General features: G+C 40.2%; 3 protein-coding genes across 7 annotated transcripts; 1 reads left to right on the top strand and 2 right to left on the bottom strand.

Annotated features, from left to right (window-relative positions):
• Positions 1 to 2,805: 2,805 nt before the first annotated feature.
• Positions 2,806 to 6,720, bottom strand: LOC115682967 (pentatricopeptide repeat-containing protein At2g22070). The gene is made up of 2 exons (XM_056312501.1): positions 3,725 to 6,720; positions 2,806 to 3,184 (listed from the first exon to the last, which is right to left on the bottom strand). The coding sequence occupies exon 1, from the start codon at positions 6,516 to 6,518 to the stop codon at positions 4,158 to 4,160; it is 2,361 nt and encodes a 786-aa protein (XP_056168476.1). The 5' UTR covers positions 6,519 to 6,720; the 3' UTR covers positions 2,806 to 3,184; positions 3,725 to 4,157.
• Positions 6,721 to 7,805: 1,085 nt separating this feature from the next.
• Positions 7,806 to 12,747, bottom strand: LOC115683035 (transcription termination factor MTERF4, chloroplastic). 5 transcript variants are annotated; one of them, XM_056312466.1, is made up of 4 exons: positions 9,186 to 12,747; positions 8,953 to 9,094; positions 8,523 to 8,844; positions 7,806 to 8,303 (listed from the first exon to the last, which is right to left on the bottom strand). In XM_056312466.1, exon 1 carries the CDS (start codon positions 12,313 to 12,315, stop codon positions 11,176 to 11,178), a length of 1,140 nt encoding a protein of 379 aa, XP_056168441.1. In that variant the 5' UTR covers positions 12,316 to 12,747; the 3' UTR covers positions 7,806 to 8,303; positions 8,523 to 8,844; positions 8,953 to 9,094; positions 9,186 to 11,175. The 5 variants fall into 5 exon arrangements, with proteins under 5 accessions (XP_056168441.1, XP_056168443.1, XP_056168442.1 ...); XM_056312468.1 differs by having other exon boundaries at positions 8,953 to 9,328; positions 10,770 to 12,747; XM_056312467.1 differs by having other exon boundaries at positions 8,523 to 8,862; positions 8,953 to 12,747.
• On the top strand, positions 8,449 to 10,003 carry LOC115683034 (alpha-1,3-arabinosyltransferase XAT3-like). Its single transcript, XM_030607414.2, has 2 exons — positions 8,449 to 8,618; positions 8,719 to 10,003. The coding sequence occupies exons 1-2, from the start codon at positions 8,453 to 8,455 to the stop codon at positions 9,888 to 9,890; spliced, it is 1,338 nt and encodes a 445-aa protein (XP_030463274.2). The 5' UTR covers positions 8,449 to 8,452; the 3' UTR covers positions 9,891 to 10,003.
• Positions 12,748 to 21,665: the final 8,918 nt, after the last annotated feature.

Below are 21,665 nucleotides of genomic sequence, written 5' to 3'. Positions count from 1 at the left end.
AATCTCAGCTGCTTCGTGACGTGGAATTTGCCATTTTTAAAAGTCATCCCTTTTGGATTATTATGGTAAGGAATTGGGTGAGGATCAAGATGGTAGCTGACAAGGAAAGATTTGAATGTCTTAGCTGCCTAATTAAATAATCTCCATAAAAAATAAACGGAAATTGTCAAATAAGGACCAAAGTGGGTGTTTTTTTTCAAAAGAGGACCCCAAGTGGACAAAGTATCAATTAAGGACCCAAATGCCCAAACCAGTATCAAATAAGGACTGAGCTCGCCGGCCGGCCAAATGTTCGCCGGCCGGCGAACGGCCGACATTTCCGGCACCGGAATAGGGGCAATTTTGTCCAAAATTTTTTTTCTTTTCTTTTCCTTTTCTTTTCTTCTTCCCCGGTCGCCGGTCCGGCGACCGGCGGGCCAGAGCTGAGGCCGGCGAGAGCTCGAGCTCGCCGGCCATCTGGGCGAGCTCGGCCGGCGAGCTCTGCCCAGATCTGGGCGAGCTCGAGCTCGCCGGCCATGGCGAGCTGCCGGCGAGCTCCGCCCAGATCTGGGCGAGCTCGAGCTCGCCGGCCATGGCGAGCTGCCGGCGAGCTCCGCCCAGATCTGGGCGAGCTCGAGCTCGCCGGCCATGGCGAGCTCCGCCCAGATCTGGGCGAGCTCGAGGAGGCCGGCCTCGCCCGGATCGCGTAGTCGAGGGCCTTGGCGGGGCCGTCGCCGGAGGCGATGGTGTCGCGCGCGAGCTTCAGGAGGAAGGGCCCGAGATCCGGGTTGTCGAGGGCCGTATCGGGCGGGGCGGGGCTGGCGGCGGAGCCCGGGGACTCCGGCGGGGGCTTCCGTGGGGAGAACTTGGAGCGGGAAGGGGAGGGGGAGGGTGCCATGGCCGGCGAGCTCGAGCTCGCCGTCGCACAGCCATGGCGAGGGCCGGTGAGCTCGAGCTCGCCCAGATCTGGGCAGAGCTCGCCCAGATGGCCGACGAGCTCGAGCTCATGCCGGCCCTCGCCAAGGCTGTGCGCCGGCGAGCTCGAGCTCGCCGGCCATGGTACCCTCCCCCCTCCCCTTCCCGCTCCAAGTTCTCCCCACGGAAGCCCCCGTCGGAGTCCCGGGCTCTGCCGCCAGCCCCGCCCCGCCCGATGCGGCCCTCGACTACGCGATCCGGGCGAGGCCGGCCTCCTCGAGCTCGCCCAGATCTGGGCGGAGCTCGCCGGCAGCTCGCCATGGCCGGCGAGCTCGAGCTCGCCCAGATGGCCGGCGAGCTCGAGCTCTTGCTGGCCTCAGCTCTGGCCCGGTCGCCGGACCGGCGACCGGGGAAGAAGAAAAGAAAAGGAAAAGAAAATAAAAAAAAATTTGGACAAAATTGCCCCTATTCCCAAGTGCCGGAAATGTCGGCGTTCACGTACGAACATTATACCCGGCGAGCTCAGTCCTTATTTGATACTAGCTTGGGCATTTGGGTCCTTAATCGATACTTTGTCCACTTGGGGTCCTCTTTTGAAAAAAGGCACTCACTTTGGGTCCTTATTTGACAATTTCCCATAAAAATATGAAGGCAACAAGTAGCAAAAACCCAAAACTTTTTTTTTTCACACCGTAAATCTCAAACTTATACTTGTATGACACTTTCAACCTAAACTTTTTTCTAATAATATTAAAAATCCCGACTTATATCCGTACGACACATTTTCTCCAAACTTATGCCCGTATGACGCATTTACCTTCTATCAAAATTCCATTAATGAACGCCGCTAAAAATCTTATGTGTATGACGGAAAGAAAACAGTGCTGCATGGCGCTCACATGGCAAAATTATGTCAACTCGTACGTTTTTTTTTTCTTGTTTTCTTTTCTCTTTTTTTAACTTCCTCCTTCGTTTTCTTCCTTGATTTGGCAACGATGAGGACGATGGCAATGGTGACGGCAATGGTAATGGCGGCGGCAATGGTAGCGGCAGCGGCAGAGAAGGAGGAAGGAAAAAAAATATTGACATAGGGTAAATGTGCAGGTCCAAGTTTAGGAATTTTTGTACCATAAAAAAAGTTTGGGATAAATGTGTCACGTCAATACAAGTCTGGGATTTTTTGTGTCGCAAAAAGAATTTTGGGTCAATATGTCGCTTGGATACAAGTTTGGGATAAATATGTAACATGGATACAAGTTTTGGGTTTTTGGTGTTACAAAAAAACTTTGGTGTAAATGTATCATAGTGGGCATAATTTGAGATTTTTTATGGCTTTTACCCGAACTTAAAACAAGAAAATTTATAATTCACAAATCGCTGATTACAGTAGGTTAAATTCTCATAAAGGCGCAGAAATAATCCTTGAAATATTCTCAATTTTGCAAATCGAACAAAAAGGAAATTGTGGACCCGATTTAATATCCATGAATTACATTGGAGATTTGATTGGAAACCCAGGCGGACCGAACCAAAATTTATTTCTGCTTCAAATTTTTATTAATTTTTTTTCAATTGTTATATCCTAAGAGATGATTAATCAGTTACACAATTTATTTCTTATTCAATTAAGTACCTAATGCTTAGCTAAATGTATTTTAGACCAAAAATTTAGTTTACTTCTGAGGTCGGTTTGGACACCAAACCGGACTGATGCTCAACCCAAAAAGTCTCTGCCGTTTTCTAGAACTCACTTCCACGACCTCTTGTCACAAACCGATGTTTGAGATTAAGATCGCGATTGCGCGGCAACTTAGGCTTTCTTTGGCTCGTTTGGCTCTTACTTGGATTGCCCATGCTCAGCCTTTCATGAAGAATCGATCACTTGCTCATTCGGATTGTGGAGAGAGAAGCTTTTGGAAAGAATGTAATTGCTCAAATGTAGGATGATACAAATGAGGAAGAGGGCTCCCTTATATATACAAGAGTCCCTCTAATTACAACTGTAACAGTAAAGATTTATTCTCATTTAACGATCAAACGGTAGAGAGATTCAATCCTCATCTCGACCAATCATATAATAGAGATACATCTTGATGGATACGAATTCTGATCTCATGATTCAATGGTGGAAGTCAAGTTCCACTACCAATGCTAACAGCTCTTGTTTCTCCGGATTGATGACTTGGCAATCCGTCTATGACACGCAAATGTTGTCGGTGCCCCCGTTCGTGCCAGGTCACCTCTCGCCACCAAGGGCATGTGTGGCTGGTCCCCTGCCAATGGTTGTTGCCTACAAAATTTTATGCATAAGGATTACTTTCATTGTCTGTATACAGTATACACCATTCTTTGCTCATACATTGTCTCCATACACCAACAGTTGTAAACAGGTCATCATAAATGTATTTTATAAACAAGTTTTCTTGTGAAAACATTTTTCATCGACCATCTCTCCCCCACATTAATCAATGTATAAGGGGAGACTGAGAATTAAAAATTGGACAGGTTGCTGAGAGTTACATTAGAAACCCACATGAGCTCAGCAGTTTAACTTTGATTTACAATCTGCTTTAAGCTGTTAGGACCATCCAGCTAACAATAATTAGACCTCTGCACATCATTCAGCTGGGTTTTGAAACTCCCAGGAACAAGACCATTACAAAATTTGGCACCATAAAATGAGCAGGAAAGTTGCGCAGCCTTATATAGATTCTGCACTTATGTTCAGCTGCCTCATTCTTATTCTCTTGTCCCTTTAATTTCCTTCTTGTCCCAACTTAATGAGCACTAAAAATGAATCTCGTCATAATCAGAAGAGCTGAAAACTTACTACCATAGCATTTGAAGCGCCAGCACTATTTTAACGGAAAGCGATAGATACAAGAATTCCTACGAAACCGATTAATGTCGAGCGCAGTTCACTTGCACATCGAGATCCGTTCCCCAACAATGTGTCGGAAAAACCAGTGCAGCATAATGTCATTTATACCGTTTCAGTATATAACTCTGACTCCACACGAGTAAACAGACACCTGCCAAAATTGTTGTTTGTCCAAAAATGTCCTCAATGCAGTTACAGCATCAGCATAAATCAGACCCCCTCCTCTGTTCCTGCCACCTTACATGGCAACACATGGTAGAAGCAGGGTTTTACAGCATGATAGAATTACCCATCAGCCATAGATCTGCCTAACATCTTGAAAGATCATTCAGACATCTTACACAAGTCCTTTTACATCAGAACTCTTATCGACAATCTCCTTCTACCAGTAGTCCCGACAAGAACACATACCATCTTGGAAATGGTGGAAACGAGTAGAGTCCCTCACAATGATTTCTCTGCCAACTAGCTTAGCTATATACTTAATGGCTGAGTGGCAATCATTACAGACCCTTAGGTTCTTCATGATCCTTAATGTAGTGTTCTCCGGAGTGTTCAGTAACCCGAAGGCAATTGCAAGTTTCTCACTGTGATGTCTGAGAATCTGCTCCTTCACCTCTTCCTCAAGGTCATGCATTACTGATTCGGTGTCTGGAACAAAACCCATCTTCTTTATCTCCCTCCAGATCTTATCAATGGTCTGGTAGATTGCATCTTTCTGTGGGTGAAGCCCATCTTCGACACCAAAGACATGAACCTCGTTCCTTAGTTGAACCCAACTGGTTCCTTGTTCCTTTTTAACTCCTCTCTCCTTCATGGACTTCCTAACTTTAGCAGCATCCTCCCATTTTCTGCAGACCATATACACATTCGCCAAAGCTGAGTATGCGCCACTGTTATCTGGATCAATGATAAGCAGCTTTTCTGCAGCAAACTTTGCCAGTTCCACATTTTTATACACTCTACATGAAGCCAGAAGTGAACCCCAGGCGACAACATCTGGTTCAATAGGCATGTTCTCAATAAACCTTTGGGCCTCGTGTAGCAATCCAGCACGCGCATATAGGTCAATCATGCAGGCATAATGACTTGGGGTGGGTTTAATTTTGTCCGTATGTCGCATCCTGTCATAATAACTGCGTCCCTGTTCAACCAATCCAATATGCGTACAGGCAGATAAAACACCAACATAAGTTATATGGTCCGGTTTTATCCCTAAAGCGAGCATCTTCTCAAACAGTTCTAGAGCATCTTCTCCAAGACCATGTTGAGCCAAAGCAATAACCATGGAAGTCCAAGAGACTGTGTCCCTGTTGTCATGTACCAACCCAAATACTTTTCTTGCGTCATTGATGTTTCCAGATTTTGCGTACATGTTTATCAGCGCGTTACTCACAGATACAGAAGAAGATTCACGTGTTCTTATGGCATTAGCATGGATCTGTTTTCCATAATTTAAAGAAGCCACACGTGCACTTACACTCAACATAACTGCTAAAGTATAGCTGTTAGGTCTGGGGCCTTCTCTAAGCATTTGTTTGAAAATCTCTATTGCGTCATCATTCAACCCATTCTGCACATAACCTACAATCATAGCTGTCCATGTAACCACATCCCGCTCCATCTGTAAGTCAAATATTTGTCTGGCAGGATGTATATCTCCAAGCTTAACATACCCATCCAACAATGCTGTAAAAGCTATTATATCCAGATTTGAAGTCTTACATTTTTCAACAATTTTTCTTGCTGTTTCAACTTCACCAGACTTCGCATACATCGAGATCAAAGCATTTTCAACTGCGTTGGACGTATCAAACACACTTTTCACCATGTAAGCATGAATTTCTTTCCCTAGCCTTAAGTTTTCAAGATTAGCACAGGCGGACAAAACACTTGCCAAAGTAAATTTATCAGGCTTCAGAGAACAATCTTTAAGCATCCTAGAGAAAAAATCCAGTGCTTCAGTATCATGCCCATGCTGATTGAAACCAGCAATCATTGAATTCCAAGAGACAATATCTCTTTCGTCCATCCTATCAAACTGGGCAAGAGCAAGGTCAACATGGCCAGAAAGCATATGCATTGAAAGCATGACATTCCAGCTTGATGTGTTCTTCAACTTTATTCTATCAAATACCATCTTGGCTGTCATCTTATCAACTGACTTTGCATACATGTTAAGGAGAGAATTCGCCACAGAAACACAGCTACTCAACCCAAGTTTAACTACTGAAGAATGAATCTTTCTACCTACAATCAAAGCTTTAACAGCCGCGCAAGATGCAAGGACATTAGTCAAAGTATACTGGGTAGGCAAAACTCTCTCCGACAACATATCTACAAACAATTGAACTGCATCTACGAAACGACGAGTCCGATTATATCCCACGATCATCGCCGTCCAAGAAACAGAGTCACGTTCAGGAATCTCCCTGAACAAGCGATGTGCTGCGTCGACAGAACCCCGCTTCGCATACATGGAGAGGATCGTGTTCCAAGAAGACGTGTTCTTCTCGGGCATTTCATCGAACACGCGGCGGGCATCGTCCGCAAACTCAGATTTCGCGTAGAAATTCATGAGATTATTCATCAGGAACAGCCCGAAATGTAGGCCCGACTTGATTATCTGAGCATGGACCGATCTTGCGGCGAACGGGTCCCTGTTCTTGAGGCTGGTCTGAAGCAGATAGGCGTAAGATTCCGAAGGGGAAGGAACGGGAGGTGGGTTTGGCAGTTCCATCATCAAAGAATGCTTCTTTAAGGACAAATCACCGACGCATGAAGTGTACCGACATCCACATCCGCGTTCGGATGGTCGAATGAAACTGTGTCTGAGAATGCAGTTGGAGTTCCAATTCCAACCGACAGAAGTTGGCGCGAAATAAGTCCACCAACGAACATAAAATTTTGGGCATAAAAAAGATAAACATAATTTGAGGAGTGAACAAAAAATTAATTTGATACTTGCATTTGTTTCGCGTAAGTTAAGCCTATTAAACGGGTGGGTCTGGTCGAAAATGACCCGATCCATATTGACTCATTTAACCAATTTTGATCAATTTCCATATAACACAATTATAGTGATCATACATCGAAAATGAATGATTTAAAAAGCAATTTCCTTAAAATGATCGCTTGTCTTGCTTGTAAAAATTTTAGGCATGAATTATTATCGATAATGAGAATATTTTTTATTGACTAATTATTTCAAGTTATATGATCTATATTTCAAAATTCACATGGTGTTTAGATTGAGCATGTATCATATTTAAGTATCCACCTGTTTACAAGTTCTGGAAATGATTTTCAATTCCATTTATTCCTATCTGCCCAAGGAAAAAAATTCAATATCTTCTTAGAATCTCTCTCTTGGTTGGCCTTTTTTCTAAAATATATTGTAAAACTAGAAAAAAAAAAAGTGACTATATTTAACGTTTGAGTTTATAGATGAAGCGGGACGAAGGAGTTTATAACCCCGTACACAAGCAAACTAATTATGAATTTGACAAACAAGATGTCACACGCGCGAAATAAACTGAAGTAGAACTCGACTCTAATACCGTGTTCGTAAATTCAATGCAAAAGCTTAAACTTACAGTTGGAGGAAGACGACGTATATAAAAAGAACGCATAAACCTGTAAAACAAGCGATATGAGATATCGACGAATACCATGCAGCTTCTCGTGCACGTCGAATTACTATGACGCCCCGGATAATTCGAATGCTAATGTGTAAAAGTGATTGGAAATTAATGTGATGAATTTTATGCAGGCATCTCAATATGCTCCACAGGTCTGAATACCATTTCAATTTACCAAAAATTTATAAACTTTATATCCCTAACACTATTCTCCGGAGCTTTTGCTGCAAACCGTGTGAGATATCCCTTTCATTGTTAGCAGAAGTCCAGCAAAGTGTCAATTATTAGCTTTGTGGCTTACAATAATTCCTTTTACTAGTCAACTTCTTTAAATTAATGGCCATAGTAGGGTACACGTCGGCCCTCTATTCTCAAATTATGCATGAAAATTCAAGCAAACTGCTCATTCATAGAGATAAGTCCCCCTCAACCATCATTCTTAGAAAATAATAATCAACTACACAACCATACAGAGTTTGAGGACGTGAAGAGCAACAAGTCATCATCTAGAAAGTGCAATTCAACTTCAACCCCCATACAAGAACGGCATCTTATGGCCTTGCTTCATGGTCATCATATTTGAGAAACTGGCCTCCTCCTTGAGAAGGGGGGTTCACATAATCAAACACATGATCAGGCTTTTCTTAGACGCATACCCTGGTGTTGTCTCTTCATGGGCGTCGCTAGATGCTACTTAGTCCGAGTCGAGATGACGTACGACGCGATCATTGCAAGAAGCTTTGGCAGGTTCGAGCGGAAGAAGTTGGTGAACGGAGCATTTGTCGTTTGCTTGTTCCTGCTGTTGAGCTTTTGCGCTGTCTTCAGGTTCAGGCCTTACTTGGGTCCTTCACCAACGTGTGAGTAATCCACCTTGTTTCTTGCAAGAACTGAAAGGGTCACAAGACAAAGTGTTAAGTTCTCAATCGAAGCTCCTAACATGCCATAATACTGACCGCATGCTCCAGAAAATGATGTATTATCAGATGCTGCACTTTCAGCGTTTTGGCAAATTTTCTGAAGCAATTCTTTAGGATACATGAACTTTACTTGCTTTTCCAGTGATTTTGCGGTTGTCAATTGGAAAGGGTCATCAATTGTGTCCATACCTCTTGCAGTTGTAGAAAACTCTATGGCAAAACAGGAGCAACGATCCAATTCCACAACTTTCCAGAGTACTTCATCTTCAATGACCGATCAGCTGAGTACGTAATCGTCCTAAATGTATATATCGAGGGTTTTTCTCATTCGATTAGACTTTGTCTTGTGTTGGAGGTTCTGATTATTTCGCTAATAATCTTGTAGTGGCAGAAAATGTGATGAAGCAAAGAGAGCCACCGTGCCATGTTATGGACCTAAGATCAGATTTATACAACATAACTGGTGACGTAAGGATCCATGCCAAGTCCTCCACAGTTTTCATCCCTTTCCCTGAAAAAATAAATTTGTCTCGAGGACACAATTCCTGGAAAATAAGACCATATGCAAGAAATAAAGACTTACGAGCAATGAATCGTGTCAGAGAATGGTTGGTAATACCTGCAGTTTCAGATGTACAAGTTCCTCAGTGCACCCAAAATCATACCATCGCATCCATTCTCTTCTCCACAGGAGGATATGCAGGAAACCATTTCCATGACTTCAGTGATATCATAATTCCATTGTACTTAACGTCCAGGCCCTTTAATGGAAAAGTGCAGTTCCTCATTTCAGATAACCGCTCTTGGTGGGTCACGAAGTTCCGAGCAATTTTACAAAATCTTTCTTACTACCCAATTATCGATATTGATCAAGAAGAAGATGTTCATTGTTTCCCAAGCATCATCATGGGTCTTCGGCGCCATGGAGAGCTAGATATAGATCCTTCCAAGTCTCCATACACGATCAGAGACTTCAAAGAGTTTTTGAGAAGCACCTACTCATTGAAAAGGAGAAATGCAGTTAGACTAAGACATGGTGACACTAGAAAGCCTCGTCTTTTGGTAATATCAAGGAAAAGGACTCGATCATTCACTAATTCTACGAATATTGCAGAGACAGCACAAAGTATGGGGTTTGAAGTGATTGTCGCTGAGGCGGACATGCACGTGGCTAGATTTGCAGAGATAGTGAATTCTTGTGATGTGGTGATGGGAATACATGGAGCTGGACTTACTAATGTTCTCTTCCTTCCCGAGGGTGCGGTTATGATACAAGTAGTTCCATTAGGTGGTGTAGAACTGGTTGCAAAAACATACTTTGGAGACCCTTCGAAGGAAATGAACATAAGGTATCTGGAGTATAAGATAGGGACAAAAGAGAGCACTCTGATAGAGCACTTCCCACTAGACCATGTGGCCTTGAAGAATCCATATTCATTCCATAGATGTAACTTAGAAGCTTTTAAGTCGGCTTACTTAGACAAGCAGAATGTCACGATCAATGTTAGGAGGTTTAAACCCACTTTGCTTAAAGCCCTTGAACTTTTGCACGAGTAATGGTCAATGGTCACACACACAACATTAAGCTCATCACCTGTATAAGCTGAACTTTTACGAGGCACTGTTCATCAGTGAGATGTAGACAATGATCAAAAGATTATGTTTTTCAAGGGCAGAATTCTAGAATGAAAAGAAATTAAACAAGAAAAATCTCAGACTGGGATAGAAGGAAGAAAAACAAGGAGAAAGATATAAAAAAGCACAAAATAAAGGTGCAAACAGTACCATACGAGAAAAGGGTCACATAAAGAATTAAGATAAAATGAAAATCCCTATATTTATTGGGCAAGGAGAAAAAAAGAATGCAAAGCGACATCTAGACAGAAGTAGGATAAAAATCTAATGACCCGCGTGATGATGTCCCAGACTCGTACTTAGTTAGGAAAGTAACATCTCGTCCATTGGACTACCTATTCAGACTACTTTATGTAAAGAAATAGCGACTCTTGAGGGCTCGAGACAGAACATGCAGCAATCGGGGGCAAAAGTTAGTTCCTAACAGCTGACATTAAACAAAACAGGTTATTTCCTCCAAGCAATTTGTTAGATTATGCATGCCATATTCCGATCAAAATAAGATAATTGAAAAAACGTAAAAAGGAACTGTTCATTTACAGTAATATCGAAACTTAGGAATCTACAGTGACTACTGAGGAATTTAAAAAGTACTGTAAACCTGGTCACGCCTAGTGCAATAAAAAAATCGCGATTCAATTGGAAATAAATGATAGTAATATTCTAAAAAAAAAATGCTAGTAATATGATTGAATTTACGTTGAACCTTTAAAAGAGAAACGACTATCCATGAACGCGTACCATGAATGGTTTGGACTCAACTCTTTTTCTTCCAGTATAGCATCAAGCAGTAACACTTACCATTAAACCGAGCCATCTTTCTCTGTAGACTCCAAGACTCCAGCAGTAAAACAAATGCTTTACCACTTACCAGTCAGCATAGAAACCTCGTTGCAGTTTCTACTTGGAATGTCTATACCCTGATAATTTTGCATTCTTTATGAAAAGAGCATCCATCAAGCGATGAGGACAAATTAGCCATTGTGGCTTATCAAAAGCCAAAAGAAGAATGGCCAGCTATTGAACACAAGTTCTTTTTATTTTTTGGTCGGACATTGAACACAAGTTTGAAAGGGTAAACAGTGGTCACCATGTTGAGATTAGCAGGGATGAAGAAAACCCCCTCATGAAGTATTAACTCTCGAACAAATTAGCCCTCCTACATGGCGTAACATATTACAAGGCTTCAATTAGATGTCCACTCATCCTATACGTCTAGAATATGACCTTTGTAAGCTATAAGCAACTGGTCTGTATCATCTATAAACCGTGATATGAATCTCTCTACGAATGCTTCCTCGTTTAATTCCAGCATTGTGGTGAAACTCGGATCCTTCTTCATTAGCCCCCTTAACTTAACGACCTGCAAAACTCTGCATCGAGGGACCACGCGATCCTCCATGCTGTGCATCAGACAAGAGGGTCTACCGACTATCAAAGTCCTTTTGCACTTCATGACGTTGAGCAAAAAATCAATTCCAAACTTTAGTTTCTCCTCAGAGACCCTGAGCAGAGCTGGTGCCCTTCTTAACATTACAACGACATCCTCCTCTGAAAACCCAAAGTCTGCAAACAGTTTCACCTTTTTCCCTAAGGTCTTGACACTGATGCAACTGACTGAATAGAGCGCATAAACTAGCATCCCAGAATTTAGTGAAAATCCCATCTTGAGAACACGCGAAACAAGATCGTTAAGTCTCGACTCTTTCGCAACAAAGAGACTTGGCTGCCTCTTCAATAACATTCTTTGCTGATACCCAGTAACCCCACAACTCTCCAAGTAGGCAATGTTACGTATGAGAACTGATTCAGGGTCCTTAGAGACTATCCACTTGCACCTTCGCAGAACCACAATCAAATCTCTATTATCCTTATCATCGAATAATATTCTTTTCAGAATCTGGACATTGGGAACCAATCTCTTGTTCAAACTCACTGACAAAACTGACGCGCCCTTGGAAATGTAGTTCCCTAAATCAACGCCCACAAGACCCAGCCCTTGGAAAAAATCGAGCTTCGGTTCGAGGGTTTTCCCAATATCAGCAAACAAAATCTGTGGACAGACAATAATGGAAGACCGAATCTGAGAATCGGAAAACCCGAGTTCCGAAAAGTACTTTATCACAGCTCGAGGATTCTCCAGGGAGTTGGAAGTGGCCCAAGGGCACCGGTTCGAGACAACAAGCGCTCGGGACCGGGACAAATTCATGCTTCTCATCAGGAAGCTACTGAGACCATCCCTTACATCTGGACTTTCAGCGGAGAAACAACGTGTGCAGGCCTTCGTTGGGTTCAACGAAAGGCGGCGAAAGACAGAGAAAAGGCACAGAGAATTGAACGTGCGCATATGGGATCAAAGAGCAGGGTGAGCGAAACTAAGGTAAAGACATGAACCGAAATCCCAACTTTTTCAACCAGATCCACATACAAACCACCAAGACACCACAAATTCTCTCTTAACCTTCTCCAAGATACAGACCAAAAAAAAAACCTTCTCCAAGATCGTCTTCAGATGGAACAAACTGCATTCAGAAGAGAACAAGCTGGAAAAGTTTGGACAAGTTCACCTGAAAACGAAGTGAAGAAGCCCCATTTTTGTCGCCAATGAACAGATTTTCCGGATGGAATGAAACCCAGAAGATGCGATGAATCGTGGGTCGTGCAGCATCCAAAGCGGCGGCGACGATGCCGAGCGATTCATTGCTCGCTAGAGTACCCCCGGCGGAGGTCAGAGTACAGTGAAAAACCCTCTGTAAACCCAAGTGATATCGTGCTCTCTCGCTCTCGTGTTACAACTTACAAGTAACTCCGAATTTGTAAAAAAGTGTAATTAGTCCTATAATTTTTTAAAAATACAATTTAGTCCTAAAATTTTTAAAAATTACAATTAAGTCATAAAACTTATCATAAAAACGCAATTAAGTCTTAAAACTTTCAAAAGTTCAATCAAATCCGAAAACTTATTAAAAAAAACTATTTGGGAACTAAAAAAACGACAAATATCCATTGAATATAGGATTCTCTTTTATTTGTAAAATAAATATAATATTATAAATTTCTTTAGGATCTCATATCATGGCTAACGGGAGTAAAGAAAAGTTACTTGGTTTTTCATTATTCAAGTCATAATACAAAGGAAAAACAAAAGACGGGAAATTACACAAAGCTCTCCCGAATTTAGGATACATATTTACTCATAAACTTTCAAGTGCTAAATTTTACCCACCCGAGCTTTCATTTTGTTACATCCGTCAACCCTCCGATATATTTTGGTTAGCATATACACTACATGTGATTTTGAAGGGGAAAACGTGTAATTTCATATGTTTTTTATATATAAAAATATCTCTCTCATCCTTAATTTATGTAGAAAAATGAAAATATAAAGAAAATAATATACAAAAAATAAATTTCAATAATATTAAAAAAATTATCACTAGTAATGGATGAAAATAGTAATTGAAGTAATAAGAAGTAATAAAATATTTTAAGAAAAATTTTAACACAACTAAGCGAAAAGGAAATAGGCCTCAATATAGAAAGGTTGGAAACTCATTATGTATTTTATAATGGTTAATTAGTGCAAAAGGTTATTGATCATTAAAAATATTTTTAAAAAGCATATTAGATATCGGATAGTCATTTCATTTATGAGTTGAGAACATCATTTCCTTTTATAATTTCATTAAAAAAATTTATTCATCAAAAAACCTTTAAATACAAATTATAAGTAACCAATATTTGTCGTTTGACATATTTTTTTATGGAGGCATTTTCTCTCTCTTTTTATTTATTTCGTGTTTATTTTTTTCGAAAATATCTTACTTAGTTCTAATGAAGTGGCTACATGGATGAAATTTTCATAAATTTTTATTATTTGTGTTATCATTGATATCTATTTTCTCCTTTAATAGTAATTTTAGTTAATTTAATCTTCTCCCATTGTCTATCTTTTTCTTTTTTCTTTTTTTACATCAATTAAAGATAAAATAGATGTTTCCTTCAAAAAATGAAATGATAATATACTCTCTCCTTTAAAAGGATTGTGGGTTGCACATGCTAACTAAGAAATAAATGAACGTTAGCGACTCTAATAAAATGAAAGTTTTAAGTATTCAGTAACAGTTGAAGATTTTGAAGGCAAATATGTGCTACCTCCGAAGTTGAGCGGGGTTTTGTGTAATTCTTTACAAAAAAAAAAAAAAAGGAACAAATTTTCATGGATCGCTGGGATGACAAGTCCCACCTCATGAATTTTTTTTTGGGATTGTGTTGGTTTAGCCTTATTCCCTATCAATCCGGGGAGAAAAATTCGCCCGCAAGACCCACACATTGTTGATGTGAAGGTTCATAGTTCGTTATTGCCGATCCAATTGTAATTATAATCGGAATTTTGTCAACGAGTATTTAATCAATCGACGAAAGATATTTTGTTGTTTTTGATACACTAGGTCTTCATATCACACAAGAAGAAAAAAAATAATGTTTTTAAAATTGAGTTATTTTAAAGGATTCTTTTGTTTCACGGAAAAATAAATGATTTGAAAAATATTTTCCTAAAAACAATCGTTGGTATCGCTTGAAATAATGAGTCAATAAATAATATTTTATTATCGACAATAATTTATATCTAGACATTTTCATGGACGATGAAAATACTTTTTATTAATTCGTTTTTGCAAGTCATACAAGCGAATGTTAAGATTAGGCATACAAACAATGCAAAGTAGAGAGTAAAGACGAAAAAGAGAAATCGAGACACAAGATTTCATCATAACTCATCCTTTACATCTAGCAAGTGATTTTACTATAATTAGCATTTCCCATCTCTTTGCTATGTATAAGCAGCGGTTATTCATTGGCATAAACCCAAACTACTTATAAAATACATAGCCCAAATTATAAAAGCCCTCTGGCGACTCGGGGTGTTGCCCCATGACCTTTGCTGGGGAGGCCCCCAAATCCCCACCCATTCACTAGTGAGCGGGATCCCTATGCCTTACTATCGATAGAGAGTATGAATCACACCCTAATAATTTTTTGAAAAAATATTTTCTAAATCTTTTATTTTTTGCGAAACAACGAAGTTTATCAAAAAAATTCGAAAATTGTAGGGTGACTTAGGCTCCATTTGGTAACATTTCTATTTTTTTTATTTTTCTATTGTTTTATTCCCCAGAATATAAAAGGAATTAAAATCCGTTTGGTAACTTCAATTAATTTTTCCATTTCTTTAAAAAGAAAAGTAGCTAGGAAATAGATACGAAACAGAAATAAGAAGTAAAAAAAATCAACTTTTATATTTTCAGGAACAAAAAGAAAAACAAGGCAAACATGAACGAAAAAATCTCCACCATCCACGCCACCTACACCACCACCCATGCCTACTCCCACTACCTCCACCCCCACCTCCAACGCCTCCTATACCTCCTCCAACACCACCACCACCCACGCCTTCTCCACCATCGCCACCACCATCATCACCGCCCAAGTCACAACCTCCTCCGACACCTCCACCACCAATGCTGTGACATCCAGAATTTTCATAATAATGTTTTGTGACATTAGGAATTTTCGTGTCCGATAATAATGCTTAGATTGTAAAACTAAGTATTATTTAGCTTATAATTCAGGTGAACACGTAGAAATCTTAGATGGTTCGTAAATCTTGTGAGATGCAAAGGATGATTTTCCGCGAACGTAATCGTTCCGAATTCAATATGTGGGAATTAAATTGGTAGATATTAACGAATGCTTTGGCGATATGGAATTTTGATAAATTAAATTAAAATTATCTTAGTTATTGAAGGTGTCAAACGTTCTTCAAATTATTCGTTTAATGATTTTTGAGTTTTAAATTTACTAAATTGAGATTTTCCTATTGTCCGGTTTTGTTGCAAATAATTTTGATGGATTCAAAATATTTTGGACTTATTCGTATTTAGAGTGGACATTGGATTTCTTGTTCTATGTGTTAAATCCTCTCTTTATTTTTCTATTAATCATCTCAACTCATATGCCCTTAATTCGAGACAAGAAATTTAATCACTAATGATGTTAAGGGTATATTATCTATATTCACTTTAGTAAATATTGGTGAAGATTTACTCACTAATGTTGCCAAAGGAGAATAAGTTCTCCCCCCAAGTGATATTTTTAATTAATCTCATAAGCTACTTGTTTTACTTAGGAACTGGGACATTCCAAGTGTCAAAACTTATATACGGCGCTCATTTTAGTGCCAAAAGTTTTCGCCGGATCACTTAAGTGCCAAACTTTTTGAAAAACGATCACTTAGGTGCGCGTGACAACGATTCGTGCCCAGGAGCGGTTCTGCGCCCGGGAGCAGTCTGCTTTCGAAATGATTCTTTTTGATTAATGCCGGAATTGATTAGCATTTTAAGGCGTTTGTTAACGGCCCAAAATTCCATCCCTGGAATAGAAAAAGAACAAATGCGTTTGGTAACGCCAAAAAATTTCTTTTTATTAATAATATTTTTAAATATTTTAATATTTCTTTCTTTTTTTCTTTTCTTTTTTCTTTTCCTCCTTCTTGGCCATAGCTTGCTCGCCGGCCATATAGTAAAATATTTTTTTATTAATAATATTTTTATTAAAAATATTTTTCTTTTTTGGCCATGACCGGTAAAATATTTTTTTATTAATAATATTTATATTAAAAATATATTTTTTTATTTTTTTGGCCATGGCACGGTTCTGCCGGCCATGGCCGTAAAATTTTTTTTATTAATAATATTTTTATTAAAATATTTTTATTAAAAATATATATTTTTCTTTTTTTGCCATGGCAGTCAGCCATGGCGAGTAAATATTTTTTTATTAATAATATTTTTATTAAAAATATATTTTTTCTTTTTATGGCCACTGCAGTCGGCCATGGCTTAATAATATTTTTTATTAATAATATTTTATTCTCGTCAAATCCGGAGGCGGTCCTCGGGCCGGACATTAGAAGCTAAATTAAAAACCAAGAAAAGGAAGAAGAAAAAAAAATTGATTCTCAAAATTGTTCCCGAATCAAAAGCTACTTTTTGATTCTGCTCAAAACGATTAGGAACAATTTTTGACAAAATTGTGCCGAATCAAAAAATTAAACAAACGCATTTCCCAAGGCGATTGGAAACAAAAAACGAGAATCAAACACTTGTTTGGCAAGTTGTCATGCGCGGCCTTAAGTGCTAAATCGTCGGTTGGCAGAATCCGACGTGGCATTTTTATTAATTTCTGAAGCCGATGTGGCTGGCTGGACGATGAGTCAGCATTTTTTATTTTAAATAATTTTTTTTCCTTTTCTTTCTTTTTTCCTTTCTTTTCTTTTCTCCCCTTGCTAGCTGATTGCCGAGCTGGCCACTGGCGAAGCCCGGGAAGGGCCGGGCGAGGGCGACGAGGGGTGGCCTGGCCTGTTGCCGGCGAGGGTCACCTTGTCAGTTGTCGGCGAAGGCCGACCTCGCCCAGATCTGACGAGGACTGGCCTTTCCCATGGCCGACGAGGGGCGGCCTCGCCTATTGCCGGTGAGGGATGGCCTCGCCAGATCTGGCGAGGCCATCCCTCACCGGCAATAGGCGAGGCCGCCCCTCGTCGGCCATGGGCGAGGGTGGCCTTGCCTGTCGCAGGCGAGGGTCGCCTTGCCTAGATCTGGCAAGGCCATCCCTCGCCGGCAAGGGCAGCCTCGCCCAAATTAGGCGAGGGCGACCCTTGCCCAGCCCTTCCCGAGCTTCGTCAGTGGCCGAGCTGGCCACCGACAACCGGCCGGTGAGGGGAGAAAAGGAAAAAAATATTTAAAATAAAAAATGCTGACTGTACATGTTGACTCATCCTCCGACGAGCCACATCGGCTTAAAAAATTAATAAAAAATACCACGTCGGATTTCCGGTCAAACTGACCGGAGTTAGCACTTAAGTATCGTTTTTCAAAAAGTTTTGCACTTAAGTGATTCGGCGGAAACTTTTAGCACTAAAGTGAGCGCCGTACGCAAGTTTTGACACTTGGAGTGTCCCAGTTCCGTTTTACTTAGATAGCACGAGAGCCACTTGTTTTACCTTTGCATGTCAAGACTCTTTTAGTCTTGACACTTAATGCTCACATGGCCTTCTAAGGATACATGCAAAGTCATGTCTCTCCCAAAGTGAGACTCTTGCTAACTTGATACCTAAAAACGAAGTGTCATCACCACAAGGAATTAGTCATCAAATTCTTCACCCATTTGATCATCCACTACGTGAGACCTGGCCACATGTTCTCTTCTAATCTTGCATGAATGGATTAGTTGTCTTCTTAAGGTGAAGACACTTACACATATAGGCTGGGCATCATTTCATCTACTATTAGCTAATCCATTCTTATGTTCTATTTGTACAACACATGGTAATGAAAAGATGAGAGTTTTGTGAGCTTATCACACGTAGCCTTCCTTCTACGTGCAAGTTTACACTTGTTTTCTTTCACTTCAGAGTTAGCACATTAATTCTAAGGAGAGGAAGCATAACCCTTACCGTAGTATAACCCTTTTTATCAAAAAGACTTCAAGTGGAAATGCTTCACTACTTTTGAAATTCTAAGTATGAAAGGAATAATTTCATCTTTCAAGAGAAAACTCAAGGTGATTGGAGCTTTGAATTATTCAAGTTCCGTTTGAGGTAAGTGAAGACTCTAGAGTTAAGTTAATTTAATCTACTTGACACTTTTAAATCTGGATGGTTGTATACTATTTTGATGTGATATAATATTGTGGATTTGGTGGTTGTTAGATTTGTTTTGCTGGATTTGCACGTGTTCAAAATGTGTGCGAATTGTTTTCTTAAAGTGTGGTATTATTAACAAGTGAAATTGTTAAATCTAAACTTGGAAATGTCATCTCGAGGTGATTGTTGAATTCATCTTGCCAGTCTTATGTATGTTTAAAGGGTAGTTAATCATTTTACTTAGGCTCCGTTCGTTTGGCGGAAAATATTCTTCCGGAAAATATTTTCCGGGTTTTCCGGTGTTCGGGGCGGAAAACGTTTCCGTGGGAAAATATTTTCCTTCCCCTCACAAAATAGCCTAAGTCTACGGAAAATGACTTCCGCTTCTTCAAAAGCGGAAATCATTTTCCGAGCTTCTTCTTCTTCTTCTTCACTAAGGTCGCAGTGCGCGCCGCACTGGCCGCCAGCCGCCGCTCCTTCCCGGACGCCGCGTCGGTCGCCGGCCGCGCCGCCGATCGCAGCTGCCGCGCGCAGCCCGCGCGCCGCCGGACGCCGGACGTTGGCCGTCGGTCGCCGGCCGCCACCGCCCGGACGTTAGCCATCGTGCCGCCGCAGCCCGCCGAACGCCGGACGTTGCCCGTCGGTCGCCGGCCGCCGGCCGCCGGCGCGCGCTGATTCTTGGCGAAAAATATTTTCCGAAACTTTTTCATATTGGTCGACGAACACTGGAAAATTATGTTCGGAAAACATTTTCTATGAAAATGACTTCCGGAAAATATTTTCCAAAGGAGAATATTTTCCGCCAAAGGAACGGAAAGTGGAGTATATTTGGTAAGTGGAAATGATGAATCTGAATCTCGACATATTGATTTTTGAATTCGAGTAGACTTTACTCTTTAAATCTAGATATATATATATATTTCTGAACCAAGTAGATATATTGATTTCTGAACTTGAGTAGACTTTACTCTTTAAATTTGGATATATGTATTTCTGAACCGAGTAGATTTTACCCTCAAAATCTGGATATGTATATTTTCTGAACCAAGTAGACTTTACTCTTTAAATTTGGATATATGTATTTCTGAACCTGAGTAAATTTTACTTTCAAATTTTGGATTTATGTATTTTTGAACTCGAGTAAACTTTACTCTGTAAATTTGGATATATGTATAGATTTTACCCTCAAAATCTGGATGGGTATTTTCTGAACCTAGTAGATTTTACTCTTTAAATCTGGACATATTTATTTCTGAACTCGATTAGACTTTACTTTTCAAAATCTGAATATGAGATTTTACTCTTAAAATTTGGATATATGTATTTTCGAACCGAGTAGATTTTACTCTCAAAATCTGAATATATGTATTTTTGAACCCAAGTAAATTTTACTTTCTAAATCTTGATATAACTATTTCTAAATCTAAATCTGGTTATATCTATTTTTGAACCCGAGTAAATTTTACTTTTGAACCAAAATATATTTACTTCATAAACTTGAGTATATTTACTTTCTAAATTTGAATAGATTTATCTTATGAATCGAGTAGATTTACTTTCTGAACTTGAGTAGATTTTTTCCTTTTAAGTCTGATCACATAACACATATTGCTTCTTACTTAATTGTTTGAATAATGCATTTATTGCTTTAGGGGATATATGATGTAAAAAGAATGTGAGTATATGCATGCAAATACTTATTTATCATCACTTGCATGAGAATAATATATTTTCCGTCACCTACAAAAAAATCAATGATGACAATGTCCCGTGTGTCGGGATGCCCCAGAGGTTGGGATATCTCAGAGGGTGTAATGAGATGTCTCGAGAGTCGAGATGTCCCATAGGTTGGGATGCCCCGGAGGGTGTACCGGGATGCCTTAGAGTTAAGATGCCCTGTCGGTTGGGATGCCTCGGGAGTGTTTGAGAGGTAAAGTAACGAACCTAATGTATGTGTATGAGTGTTATATATCATATGCTTGCATCTGAACTAAAATATTGTGGAATGGTAAAGTGATTTGATTAGTGTGGCATATCTAAATAGGAAATGTATAACATTTATTCAAGTTCTATGCATACTTATTGATTGTTATGCATTGACGTTGTTTGTGCCAGGTGAAATGGTAAGATGATTTTCTTAACTTAAAGCTAGAGATTTCATTTATTAAGCCTCGACTCATTTCTTTATTTTTCAGTTTGTAAGATGGTTCCCCTGAATATAACAATGAAGGAGATATGATTATGTCTGAGGCCATCAACCCCTGAATTGGATAATGGTTAGCTTTTGGATTATTATGGGAGTAGTGGCGCTAGTTGACCAACCTTATTCCCATAACTTTTGTATTTTATATATTTGCTCGATTGATGTGTCAAAATTGTAAAACTATCATTTCATATAAATAAGGTTAACATCCATGCTCAACTCGTGTAATTTTCTTGTACGGGATTTTTTTAAGGAAAAATTTTATTGAGCTTCCGTATGCTATTACTGAATGAATGATATAATTAGAAAGGTCACGTATCTGGGGCTTCACACATGCCTCCTTCACAGCCACCTCCTCCAACACCACCACCACCCACACCTTTTCAACCACCTCCAATGCCTCCACCACCCACGCCACCTCCTCCAACACCATTGCCACCCACGCCGCCTCTATTGCCACCTCCTCCAACACCACTACCACCCGCGCCTCCACTCCCACCTCCAATGCCTCCTCCACCCATGCATCTCCACCGCTACCTCCTCCAACACCACCGCCACCTCCACTACTTGAGTCATCACCTCCTCCGACACCTGAATCACCCATGCCTCTCCATCGCCACCCACACCTCCTCCACCACCTCCACCCCTACCTCCAACACCTCCTCCAGCAAGATCTCCTCCACCATCGTCCCAGGCACTGCCCCAATCGCCACCTCCTCCTACACCTCCACCACCCACGCTTCCATTGACATTTTTACAATTAAATGAAAAAAGATTAGGAATCGAAATT

This window comes from Syzygium oleosum, unplaced genomic scaffold (assembly GCF_021117445.2).
Source record: "Syzygium oleosum isolate NSW1041296 unplaced genomic scaffold, Sole_v2.1 Sole_v2.06, whole genome shotgun sequence".
NCBI classification, from domain to species: Eukaryota; Viridiplantae; Streptophyta; class Magnoliopsida; order Myrtales; family Myrtaceae; genus Syzygium; species Syzygium oleosum.
The sequence above is the reverse complement of the archived record's forward strand: the minus strand, read 5'-3'. Positions and strand labels throughout refer to the sequence as shown.